We start from the raw sequence: 13,712 nt of genomic DNA, 5'->3' as shown, positions 1-13,712 counted from the left end.
AGCGCAGCAAACGCAGAGGATACAAGACATGAGTGGAAGAATATTTCAATCTAGGAAATACTGATGAGGAGCTTGCAAGACTTCATTGCTGCTAAGATTGTATTGTTTTCTCTGACAGAAACAAACAGGCTGGTGTTGCGCTCATTTAAACTAGAGCTTTGTATTTGGGATTAAAAAAGAACCTGCTGTACAAATGGTTGCAAGACCTTTAATTGAAAGAACTTAAAGCTCCCGTTGGTTGGATTAAATGGTTAAGAAACAGACTGAAATTGATACTGATGAATAAACTGCAAAAGCAAACATGACCATCAGTCAAAAGACTGACCATTGATATATAGTCATTTTTAATGCCTGTAACCGCTGTTACCTGGTCTTTGTCAGAGGAGGCGATTTACACCATGCAGCTTAAGATGGCTGCACGATTAATTGTGATTTGCACATGCAATTGTTAGGCAAATCAACTGCAACAGTCAGGCTGCTACTTCATTGTTTCTTGGTGCAAAAGGAGCACTCACCATGTTTTGTTTTCCATCACTAATCTTCAACAGAAGTCCGTCTGATATCACATTAGTGCAGCTCTTTGAGAGCACAGAGTGAACTGACCGCTCACTCGACGCTGCTGCCGTCACAGGTCATGTTAGCGGGATGATCGAGGCAGTGGCTACATAAAAGGACCGTTAACGGAGCGGACAGGGTTTACTTTTAGCTACACCAGCAGCACACACAGGGCGTAAGGTTGTGTGTGGACAGGAAGTAGGAGACGGTTAGCTTTCGTTTTAAAAAGCTACTGTCACGAAGCTGGTCACAATGCTAAAATGTACATTTGAACATTGTTAGAAATAGTAAATGGCCATAACGAAACGCAACTGCAGCACACAAGTCTGTTCATATTTATTTTATCAAACGTGTTGCCCCACCTGTTGACTCTCTACTTTTTCATGCGGGTGTCAGTCATTGAACCAAGTGTGATAAAAGAAGTGAAGTCATGTTTTAAAAGTCCAAAATAATAGAAAGTCTGATCTTTAATTCCTTAAACATTCTGCATTTATCTGGCTAATTTCCTGTACTTTTAAGAAATGCAACAAATATTGCAGAACAAAAAAATATCGCAATGTCACTTTTTTCCAATATCGTGCAGCCCGACTGCTTAAATAGTTTGTAAAACAGTTTACATTTTCCATGGAACACATTCACCGTGAATGCAACGTCTTCATTATTATGCTACATGCTAGTTTGTGCTTTATGGAAAATACTGGAACGTATTCATGAAGATGCTTATGTGAGATCTGTGGGTCCTGGAGCATGTGGTTGAAATGGTGTAAATATTCTACTACATCAAACACAGTTGAAGAAACGACATCAAAATTTCAGTCGGCAGATCGGCTCTGTGTTCCCCGCAGCTCTCACCTTCTCCTGAACATCTCAGCGAAGATGCAGCCCACACTCCACAGGTCCACCGGCGTGGCGTAACTGGACTGGAGCAGCACCTCGGGGGCTCTGTACCACAATGTCACCACCTACAACACGGACAAAGTAAGAGTAAGTGTTACCATATACACTCTTGATACACACAGGGTTAAAACCTCTCTGCCCCCATCTCAGGCTTACGTAAGACATGAAATCATATCTGGCAGGACACATCTCCCTGCTCCTGTTTTTGGTGTACACTCATCACACAGTCTTTCCACAGTAATACACTCACAATACTCTAGTCTGTATATAAATGTGTGTATAGGTGCGGTGGTATCATAACCGTAATAAAAAATACTGTGGTTGCACTGGATTAAACCTCTCAGATGTTGCATGTATGCGAGATAACGTGATGACTACGATTGATATTAACCACCACACCGAGCCTCCTCCCTCCTTGACTTCCTGTCATGCATCAAACAGCCGTGCCCCCACCTGGCTGGTGTAACAGCAGCCATTTTGTGCCACTTTACATAAAGCGTGGTTTCCAAATGTGTCCCTCTATCGGGAGCTGTGAGCGCATGTGTAATCATAACCTGCAGGAAAGCAGCAGCATTGTTAACAGCTACAGTAGGGAAAGCCTCCAGACAAAACTCAGTGACCCTTAGTAAGAGAGTGGACCGCTTCCAGGTGCTTTCCTAAACTCCACATTTTTCCAACAGCTTTTGGCTGCACTTCCCTCCTCAGGCGCTGCAGAGTGCTTATCGGGACCTGAGAGTCTGAGGCGAATGTTTGGGAGCAATAAGAGCGCGTTGTCACCTAGATATCTTTATTAGCTGGATTGGACTGTACGTGGGAGGACTTGGAAGCGATACCCTGAGCTTTTAGATGTTGCCAACGTGTCTGTATGTGTAAGATGAGAGCAATGAGCTTCAAAGTGTGTAGATAGCCAAACATGAACTATTTAATAGAGAATCAGTATGTGCTCATGGAACTCAAACTGAGTCAGCAGGCAAGTAACTTTATGGATTATAGACTTTTCTTTGGATACGACATGTTTCACGAGGGGATGTTGGATGAATTCAGTATTACATGTGTCAGAATTCATTTGAATCCAATCCAACAGACATGTGTTTAAGTTTTTCCCTGTAGTTCACAATGACTTCATATAAGGATGGACGACGCGTCCCCCGAGACGGGCGCTGCCATCTTGCGCTGGTGACGTCATTTGGAGCCAGAGCTGCGCAGTAGAGATCTAGCAACTTGCTAGCAACATCTAGCAAATATCCTGCACATCGACATATTTTACAACTTCTTGTGTTGGTCTGAAGCGGATGTTCACAGGTATGGAAACTTCAATGACTGTAGTGATTGTTTTAGTTATGTCTCCTTTCGTTGTTCCTCCTCCACTCTGCTAATCCAGAGCAGATCAACTGCAGGAGCCGTATTTGTCAACAGAGCTGTCAATCATCCTTTTTACAGCATCAAATAAAAAATGAACCATTTGACGTAAATCAGCATGATAAGAACTAACTATAATGACAGAAACCATGTTTAAGAAACATTTATTTGAAGTGTATTTTGATGTTATAGTTTGACTCATGTCCCATCTGTTAACATGGAGGAGGCGGGCTTTATGACCTATACTGCAGCCAGTCAGCAGGGGGCGACAGAGATGTTATGGCTTCACTTTTAGGGAGCTGTCATGTCGTCAATCTTTTTATACAGTCAATGGTAGTTAAGTAAGCATACTTGTTTCTCCATGGAATTACACTCCCATAGAGAAAAACAAGTTTTAGCATGCTAGCAGCTTAGCTCTGGGGATGCAAATGTCATCGGCCGGTGCGACATTTCGTTCTAGACTGAAATATCTCCATAACTTTTGGGTGAACTGTTTTAAAATTTGGAACAGGCATTCCCAATCCCCAGAGCATGAAGCCCACATATTTTGATTGACTTTTCCTCCATAAATATCTCAACAGATATTGGAAGAATTGCTGTCAAATCAGTCACAGATATTCGTAGTCCCCAGAGGATAATTTCAGGTAACTTTGGTGGTGCTGTAAATTTTCCTTTAGCGCCATAATCAGGTCAGACATGTCCTTTTTATGTGACCAAATATCTGCAAAACAAATGCCATTCCCATCCAGCAATGTTAGCATGCTAGCAGACTGAACTAAGATGATCCTCAGAAATATGACTTGCAAAACTATTATTAGCATTTAGCTCACATCACAGCTGACTTTAAGTACAGCCTCACAGAGCCCTGGATATCTGAGGCTCAGACACTGACCAAACTTTACCCCGAGCTGGAATTCTTAAGCAAAGCCGTCAACAGAGAGCGATAAGAGGAATAAAAAGTTCAGTCACATTTTTTCCTCTTAACTGAATGACACTATTAATAGAGCCCAGGGCTGCTCTTTGCAGATGTGTGATACTTTCTCATCTACTGCTTCCTGCTTCAGCAGAAATATAAAGGAAGTTGAGGCTTGTTGGCTGAGACGTGTCAGCTGAGCAACGTGACCAGAATGGACTGTTTGGGTCATTGAAGATTTTTAGAACAGAGAAACCTCAGAGAAAATTGTGAATGGAAGTTGCACAGCTGCCCCTTTTAGTCAGGCAACAAGATGTCATTCATTTGACTTTTACTTTTTTTATCATTTCCAAAAAAATGGCACCAAATTCAAAATTCAAGGCTGCATTTTTTGGCATTTAAAAGGAATTATCCCGAATTTTCTGTGTTTTAACTCAAACTGTTTTAAAATATGCATCAATGCAAAAATCTCAAATGGCCCAACATCTTCCTGCATCTGCAGCCACATGCATGTGACTTCAGTCTACTGCATAGAGTATGTATACTCTGCAGAGTCAAGAACGCGTATGAACACACACGCATGCACTCACACGTAGAGCCTTCTAGGAAGAACCACAGAACTAGAGCTTGGGGTACATCCGCTTCAATGCAGTACGGAGTTATTCGAAAACCTCACTAGTGCAGATTAAGGCATATATATCACACATGCATGCACTTGCACACACACAGGAAGAAGATGATCTAAGCCTCATCACTAACTGAAGTGACAGCCTGACTGTTTGCAATGCTAATAAGTAGCAGGTAATCTAGTGCAAGGTGGACTCTGTGTTTGCATGACAAGAAATAAATAATACATTAGTCAGCCCGTCAGGACTTTCTCACTTCCCTACTATGTCTGTAATGCTCAAACGAAAGCCCATGCCCCTTGTTCCTACTCATGGCAAGTCTCTTTCAAAAAGTGTCACAAATATATCCATACACAACTTCCCTTTTTAAAGGCAAAGTCATTTCCTAAACCAAATTTGTTGGAGACCTTTAGCTTTAGATTAATAATACATGTTAGTTGTGCCAAGAACCTACCAGCACCAGGATAACAGTGTCTGCTCATGTCACCTTGTGCAACAGTGTAGCTCATGCATTATGTTTGTGGACAACAATTAAGATCCATGGCACAAAGTTATAACCTAAATCAGGCTACACAATGAATACTTCTTCATACAACTCTTGGTTGATTAAATATGTAAAAACAAAAGACTTGTTCCGCCTAAGGATTTAAATATTCTACTGGTTTACGCTGTGATTTTCTGCACCGATTTGTCACTTACAAACATGTGCCGACCTTTAAAAGAGCAATTGGCCCCTGGTAAAAGCCACTGTCAGTCAAAGCTGGTGTTCTCTGTAATCAATAGAAGCAATAATATTTGAAATTGGCGCCATAGTTGTGGAGAAAGTTGTAAAAACAGCTCGTGGTTTTGGCCATTCTACATTCCTACAACACCCAGCGTGCATTGCGCCCCTCCCTCTGAAAGGAACAGCCCAGCGAGAGACGCAGGAGTGAAATACTACTGTTTCGCTGCAGGCAATGGCTCAGAGCGGTACAGAATCCGAAATACGACGATATACCGGTGGATCGTCTAAAAAATTCTTCGTGTCTGCAGTCCACATTTCAAACCTGACGATTTTGAATGAGACATGACATCAGAGGCAGGCGTCCTAGATTGAGGAAGTGTAGTTTTAGCAAGCTTCCTGGCGTGACATAGTCTGGCGGAGGTTTTCCAGGGCCCATTGGAGAAGTGGGTAGCATCCTCCAAAGGCATTTTTTTCCTACAGTAATAGCATTAGCTCCCCATAATAGCATGATAGGACTGAGGTTGAAAATCAGCAAACTGGCCCTTTAAGAAATTATGCAACAAATATAACAATTTTCTTCATAAGCAAACTGCTTCTCTCTATTTCGCCTCATGCCAGTTATACTTCAGTCACTAGCTGTCCGGCTCATCTCAAACCTCTGATTCAAAGTTTCAGGCTGTTCACTTTCATGTCCTAACAAACTCAGCAGTTCTCCTAACCTCCTCGCTCTCCTCTGCACTCCCCTGTTCCTTCTCTATAAACTTCATCCCTCTCTCTGTCTGTTTCTTTAAGCCGAGGAGTCTGTAAAACACGCATATCTGCAGTGCAGTAAAGTCTACATACAACAGTCGCAGAGCTTGTAATATCCATGAATGCATCTGACTCTCACACAGCTTAACACTCTCTATAAAACACTCAAACTTCTCTGTATCAAGTGAGTCTACCAGAGGGACAGGCTCCAAGTCATGGCCGAAAAACACAACTTGATAACAGTTTTCATTATGGCAACATATATATGCTGCTGTGAAAGGGAAAAAAAGGACATTCCCTGATTGCAATGTTGTTCTGTTCTTTCCCTTCCTCTTCCTCCGACCACGTTTGCATTCCTTCTTCCTTAGTCTGTCTCTCTCACCCTTCTCATTCTCTCTTCTGCTTCACATATCCCCTCATTACACACTCCTGCTCTCCCTCCTCTGTACAGACTGAAAGGAAACAGATACAGACACATGTAGGAATAACAGACACAGAGAAAGTAAGTCGCCTCCTCAACTGTACAATGCACCGTTTTCCCCCCCTGGGTCAGCTGCTTTGCATTTTTAATCTGTCTCTGCCTATCTCACAGCCCTCTTCTCTTCCGCATGGTAACAGAAAAGCCAGAGGAGGTCAGATAAAGCAGAGGGAGAAAAAAAAAAAAAAAGAGTGTGTGTGAGGCTGACTCCAGATTAAAGGACAACATTCTGAGAATTCCTCTCTGCTGAGAGCATCCTCCCCCTCACCACCACCACCACCCTCCTCCTCCTCCTCCTCCTCCTCCTCCTCACTGCTGCTCTCTGCTCCCCGCTCCGCTTCAGGGAGGAAATGGCTTCCCCTGCCCCAGAGGACCTCCAGACCTCCTGGGCCAGACCTCCAAGACTGTCTGCCTTGCAACATCCGGACCTGTGCCACCAGTGTACTGAGCACGCACGGCGGAGAAGAATGACAATAGGGTGCATGCATGTGAGCGCGGGGGCGTTTGGTTTGTGTTATGTGTGAGTACTTGCACGTGACCGAGTGAGCACCTGCTTTTGCCTGGATTCACGTGCTCCTTTGCCAAGTGCTGCTGCTGCTGTGTGTGCGTCTGTGTGCAAATGTATGCAAGATATCTGCAGCATGTGTTTTATGTTTGAAGGATGATTCCGGTTTATTCAAACTTGGGTTTTATTTTCATATAGTGTTGGCTCATTCCTGTGGATAATGAAACGCTGATCCCAGTCAGTTAAAGACCAAGATGTTGTCAGGGTGCACGCCAACAAAGGCAGTGAAGAACACAGCAACCAACAAGCATGGAATTAAATCATGCAGGGTTTTAAATTTACAACAAACTGCTTTAAATGTTTGAGACAGAAGATAACGCTTTCAACACTTTTTATTTTTATTATTTTGAATATGCACTGATTTAATCGTGAAACACTGCATGTAAACATAACCTACACCTTAAAATGTTCTCTTGCATCAGTAATAGGGACTATAACAAAAGTTAGAAAAAATCCTTATGATGCTTTGACCGGAAAATCTGATGCTTCTGGGCGCCGGTTTTGCTCAGCAGTTAAATCGCGCATCCCACATACAGAGGCTAAAGACCTCGATGCGGCGGCCCCGGGCTCGACTCCCATCCCCGGCACTTGGTCACGTGTCATCCCCATAGACGGTATAAAAAGATGGCCGACATGACAGCTCCCTAAAAGTGAAGCCAAAACATCTCTATCGCCCCCTGCTGACTGGCTGCAGTATAGGTCATAAAGCCCGCCTCCTCCATGTTAACAGATGGGACACGGGTCAAACAATAACATCAAAAATACATTTAAATACATTTTTCTCAAACATGGTTTCTGTCATTATAGTTAGTTCTTATCATGCTGATTTACGTCCAAGTGTTTATTTTCTATTTGATGCTGTAAAAAGGATGATTGACAGCGCTATTGGCAAATACGACTCCTGCAGCCGATCTGTTCCCGATCAGCAGAGTAGAGGAGGAACGACAAGAGGAAACGTAACTAAAACAATCACTACAGTCATTTAAGTTTGAATATCTGTGAACGTCTGCTTCAGACCAACACAAGAAGCTGTTCTGCTATTAAATACGCCGACGTGCGGGGTCTTTGCTGTTTCTCTGTAAGTTAAGTGTGTGTTTTGGTTAGCAGAAGTGGCTACAGCGGCTCCACCCATCGATCTCTACTGCGCTGCTCTGGCTCCAAATGCCGTCACCATCGCAAGATGGCAGCTCCTATCACGGGGGCTATTTTGGCATCAATTTCGTACAATGAGAGCAGATGGAGACACATCATCCATCTATAGATACAGTCATTGGTCATCCCCACTCTCTCTTCCAATGTTTCCGACACTATCCACTGTCCTCTCCATCTCAGTAAAGGCATAAATGGCCAAAAAAATACATTAAAAAAACATATGATGCTACTGCCAGGAGATCATTAGCGTAGGTTAGCATATTAATTGGAGACGGGGGAAACAGCTCGCCTCCTGCAGCACTTCTAAAGCTCACTAAAATATGTTACATCTTTCCCAAACAAAGATTGAACTACCAACACCTTTAGGAGGGGCTGTAGTTGAGACGGCTTAGAAAAGATCCACTGCTTCCTGTTTTAATGCTAAGCTAATTAGCAGCTGGCATGAACTTCATATTTAACAGTCAGACATGCGAGTGGTAGCCGTGTTCCCCGATCTCAGCGATGATTTTAAAGAGCTAAGTTATAATGACTAAGAGAAAAGATGGCCTCATCTCTCACCCCTACCCTCCCAAACTCCCACCTCTACTTCCATAACACAAACATTTTCCTGCCACTTTCCATGTGGTCTTCCGAGAGGGACGTCCGCAGCGACCTGATGGCACGACGATGACCAAGGCCGGAGCTTAAAGCTGCAGGACCGGAGGCTGGGGGGGCCGAGAGGGCTTGGCCCGGGGCCTGTATTTACATTCTCTCTCACTGAGGAAGCCCAGGATGAAAGCACTACACTGCACACACACGCACATACCATCTACACACACATGCATGTACACTCACAGACAAGTACTTTAGATGCACCTGAGGCTAAATAACTGCTGTAATTCAATCAATAAGAGCACGATTGGAGGTTTTAACTTTCAGCAATTACTGAATAAAGAGGGATAAGCGTGCAGCGCAGTTAAGTCTCTCAGGTAAATGGCTCGATTGTTGGATGCTTTAAGTCCTAAGATAGAATTTGATTACATTCCTGAAAGCAATCCACCACAAATTGAAGCCTTCCTATGTGAATCTAAGGAAGGGAAGCAGATAAAGGCTGCAGAGTGCACATGCAGGCCACATATGGGAGAAGGCGAGCGGATGTTATAATAATAAAATGAACTAAACTATGCACTCGGAGAGCACAGTGCAGCTCAGGCTGTAATGTTGTGTCTCCAGAGAGGCCCCATTCGAAGCTCTAGCAGTCAGCCATGTTGTAAACACCATTATTTCACTCCTCCCTCACTTTCCCTCTTTCTTTCTCTTGTTTTGCGAAAAGGACAATTTACAGTCCCAACAATGCAGCTGCACCAGGCCAAGAAAGGAAGTAAGGACGGAGAGAGACAGCGGAGGTTTAAAAAGGAGAGAGACGAGGGGGAGAGGTAGAGGCCGAGGGAGGGAGAGACGGAGCTGCGCGGCTAGAAGGAAAAGTGCAAGAGCAGCACACAAACTGTATACAGTAAAAGAGAAAAAAAGGGCAGTACAACTGTTGCCAAAGTATGCACAGTGTACAGGAATGCAGCATGGGGCCCTCGGCGAGCGAAACAAAGACAGCACAGTCAGTGGCTCTCTCTCCCCAGTGCTACCACATCCGCACATCATTAGCTGGAAAATTCCTGATATATGCTGTAATTTTTTTTCTCTTTTTTTTCCTCCTCTTCCTCTTGCCGTTGCTGGTACAGACAAGGCTTTAATATCCAGATGCCGGTGTGCGTGCGGGGGTGCGCACATGCACGATACACACACCGATCGGTACCCCCTTTTCCCTACCTGGAGCCGTGCCAGGAGGCCATCAACAATTAATACAGCGAAGTGGAGAGGAGTGTGCGTATGTGGAAGAGAGTGCTACGACGATCTTCCGGATCAATGTGTGTGCAAACAATGTGATTGTCAGGGTTTTAATGTGTGTGTGTGTACAGTGTATCCCTGTTCATATGTGTGTGTGTGAACTCTGTGTGTTTGCTTATGTCAAATTGGGGCCAGCCCCTTTTGCTCCAGCCGGCTGCAGTCAAAGCATAGAGCATGACTTTTCCTTTTTTTCCCCATGCGGAGCCGTTTGAGGAGATATCTAAACATTCCCAGAGTGCGCTGCACGTGCTCTCCTGCGTGCAGTGCGAGGGTTTTCCCCCTCTCCCCTCCCTTCCCTGCCGCTGCTGCTGCTGCTCGCCTGCCTGCCTGTCTATTCTGTCCAGAGGAGAAACACATTGTCCGGCAGAAGACGAGGCTCGCAGACACGTCCGTCCAGGTTTGTCATCACCAGTCGGAAATGTCGGATTCGTCAGACTCTGCTCAGGAGTCATGGGAGTGTGCTGCTGATGCTTGCACTTGCAAAGAGGCTACTTAAAGTCTTAAAACTGCTGTAAAAAGTTTCATTTTGAACAACAAAACACAACCTAGGAAACAAGACAATACAAAAAAAACTTGTGGTTTGTCAACTTCGACATGTTATCTGCATTATTCTCCATATTGGTGTCATAAGTGAGAACACCAATCTGACACTTTCCCCTAACTAACACCCACAGACTAGCGTTCTTAGTCAACATCTCCAAAGCTTTGTATGTAAAGGCCTGTCGTTGGTTTGAGTGCCGGCAGGAAATCTGGATTCAATTTGTTTAATGTCGTCTGAGATATTGGTGTCTTGTTCTGGCTGTCGTAGTGGGAGGCCTTGTAAGCGGGGGGGGGGGGAATTGGGAAAGCACCTTTGATCAGGTACCAACTTCCCTAATGTGCATGTCTCCAACAACAGAGTTTACAGGAAACTATGACTCTTCACTTCACAGGCTGTTTTCAGCCAGTAATAACAGATAACAGCGAGGTAATAATTGGTTCAGCTGATCGTATAAAAAGGAAATTTAAAAGGCGATTCACTCGCTGAAAACGACTTGAAAGGACCCGGCTTAAGGAGTCGTAAAATTCCCTTTGGCTGCAGCGTAACTCAATAACAGACTCACTTTAGATAAGCTCAGAGGCAAGACACAAAAACATTTTCCCCACTAATAAGCTTATCTTGTCATCTTCTCAAAATCGTGGCACCCCCTTTTGTTTGTTTTGGTTTGGAGCTAAAAAAAAAACAAGCGATAACATAAAAGTGTGGTGGCATTCCCCTTTGAGTTTTCCAAATCCAATTTGACAAGCAACAACATGCGCATGACATCCGTGAGGTCGGAAGCTAATGGGCTTCATGGGACCGTCCTGTCATCCTCGCACAACAATGGCAGCCAATGTGTGGCTGGAAGACGGCCACGTTCAGGTTACTGGAGGTTATCTTTAGAGAACAACACCTGCGCTACCTCCACTCCTCTGTCGCTACCAGAGAGGGGGACGTATTCCCAAAGGGTCTGATCCCACGAGGAGCCGCGGGTAAAAGTTTTAGCTGAGTAGGTTCATAGCTAAGAGCTTCTTCTTATGCTGTAACTAGCTAGCTGCTGCGGCTTTAACAAAGACAATTCATGTGTTGATTAAAGGGCTTGGGTTGAGCTCATTGCTGGGGGTGACATCTTGTTTTATCAATTACTTACACTGTGATCAATAACTTTACAGAAGTGAATATGAAATAAAATGCACATTGACACTGTGGAATTTTCCATCACCCAGCAGTGGTTGGTCTGCCAGAGAGGGTAGGCGGAGCTAAGCGGCTGCTTTTCCGGTCTCTGCAAGTGTTGCGAGTAAACAGTAATCTACTATGGCTGAACAAACAAAGATAAGATCGATGACTACAGATACAACCTCAGAAATAAGTGAAAATCCAAAGAAAAAGAAACAAACTCGACGCTCAGATGAAGGCAAACAGTCTAAAAGGAAAGCGACCGTCAGCGAGGAAAATCAAGAGTTACAACCGGAGCCAACCGTGGACGTCACACACGCAACACTGTCTGGACATCTGGGAAGTGTGCTCCTGCAATTACCGTTTATCGCCATAGGTGCCGCCAAAGAGAACGAAACTGAGGTCTTCGAGATTATAACTTTAAGTTACTTTTAACCTTCGGATGTTTTAGGATTCAGTCTCCTGGATTTTATTGAACAAGTCCAAGCCAGATCTTTAAAGGCTTCCTTCTAACGTGTTGGAAATACGAGTATTCGGATGTTAATAAGTTGTGTTGTAAGACTGAATTATAAAAACAAATGTCAGCATCACTGCAGACTCCCGGGTTGTATTCTGCTCTTTCCAAATTCAAACAGCATCAAAAGAACGGGTTTCTCCAAAAGCGCTTGGGCAGAAATGGGATCTCAATGAGCGGGGCAGAAAAAAAAAGCCCCCTCTCAGCTCTTTTCTGGTGTGTCAGATTAACCCATCAGCTTTTCCCATCTGCCTGTCACTCAAGGCAGTACAATGAGCCTGTAGCCAGACCGGGGTCATTAAAAAACCATCAACAAAGCAACGGACCTCCAGGGACTGCCAGGGGCAGCCTAATCTGGACCCCAGTACCAACCCAATGGGTGGTCTCCCTCCATCTCCCTCCCTCCCGTTCTCTCTCTCCCTCTCTCCCTTTCTCCCTTTCTCAGGGAGGGTGAAATATGTGCAACATGGTAGGTGGACGATGCCGATGGGGCCATCAGTCACACGCAACCAGGCATCACACAGGTTTTTTAATACACACACTGAGACCACATTTTTTGTCAATGACATATTAACAACCCAGCATGTTGCTAGGTGAGAAAGCAAACTCATTACAAAAAGAGAAGTGCAGGCAGTGCTGGTAAATCATCAGCAGAAAGTACCAGAGTGCTACTTTCAGTTAGTGACACGGGGAACAAGAGAAGCGAGGGACTCTTTTCGACGACTTTATGCAAATATATGCTGCCGCCATCGTGTCATTTTAGAAGTGTTAAATGAATCACTTTGAAAGCGAGAGAGAAGTGTCTCGTTCGCTTAAGCAACAGCAGTTCTCCAAAGCCCATCTGTCTGCCAGTAACGGTGGCATTAGGTGACTAAATAAGCAACTGCTGGTCTGTTGGGCAAAGGGGAAGATCCTCTTAAACGCTCTGTGTGTTTGTGTGCATGTGCGTTGCGTACAGTGTAGATTATCTGCTTTTATTAGCAAGAGGATACGCTGAATGGATGAATGGACATCGTGTGTGTGTTTGTGTGTGCGTGTGTGGACTGATAGGGGGATTCCAGACACAGGCGCATTAATCTAGAAGTGAAGATCCGGTGCTCACGTTGCAGTGCATGCACACACACACACACACGCACACACGCACACAAACTCCAGTTCAGTTTGTGCCCCAATCTGTACAACCAAGGAAGGAAATGAGTGTGTGAGTGGTTTCAGGGACTTGGTTTCTACCACTCATATGTAGAGGTGAATTCCCTGATAACTATTCGACTCTAAAAAAAGTGCCCATGTGGAGTCATACATGAACATCAACTTAAAGACCTCCAGTGAAACCACACACACTGAATATTGTGTAACACTATGTTAGTCGACGGTGAGGCACGTCTTCCCCTGTTAGTTAGCTGAGTGTTATTAGTAATCAGACTGATACACTTATGAAACCAATAAGAAAATAGACTGGTTTCAAAATATTAGCCGTCATAAAAATACTGACAAATTACAGTTCAGGGTCTGGGTGACGCCCAAACAGAGAGGAGCTTATGTCAAAAAATGTATCAGTATTTCCTAGTAACTGCTTTATCCACAACGCCATCGTTTGAGTTC

At 44.3% G+C, this 13,712-nt stretch overlaps 1 protein-coding gene across 1 annotated transcript in view; it reads right to left on the bottom strand.

Annotated features, from left to right (window-relative positions):
* Positions 1–13,712, bottom strand: part of cdk6 (cyclin dependent kinase 6) — a 38,902-nt gene that overhangs the window by 11,220 nt on the left and 13,970 nt on the right. The window contains exon 5 of the mRNA XM_069681297.1: positions 1,408–1,517. Coding sequence (XP_069537398.1) covers positions 1,408–1,517 — 110 coding nt within the window. The remainder of the gene's footprint in view (positions 1–1,407; positions 1,518–13,712) is intronic.

The sequence above is a fragment of the Semicossyphus pulcher genome, unplaced genomic scaffold (assembly GCF_022749685.1).
Source record: "Semicossyphus pulcher isolate SPU_LCO1_2020_fin unplaced genomic scaffold, fSemPul1.0.p SCAF_5, whole genome shotgun sequence".
Lineage (NCBI taxonomy): Eukaryota > Metazoa > Chordata > Actinopteri > Labriformes > Labridae > Semicossyphus > Semicossyphus pulcher.
Note: the sequence above shows the minus strand (reverse complement) of the source record. Positions and strands in the feature narration are given on the sequence as shown.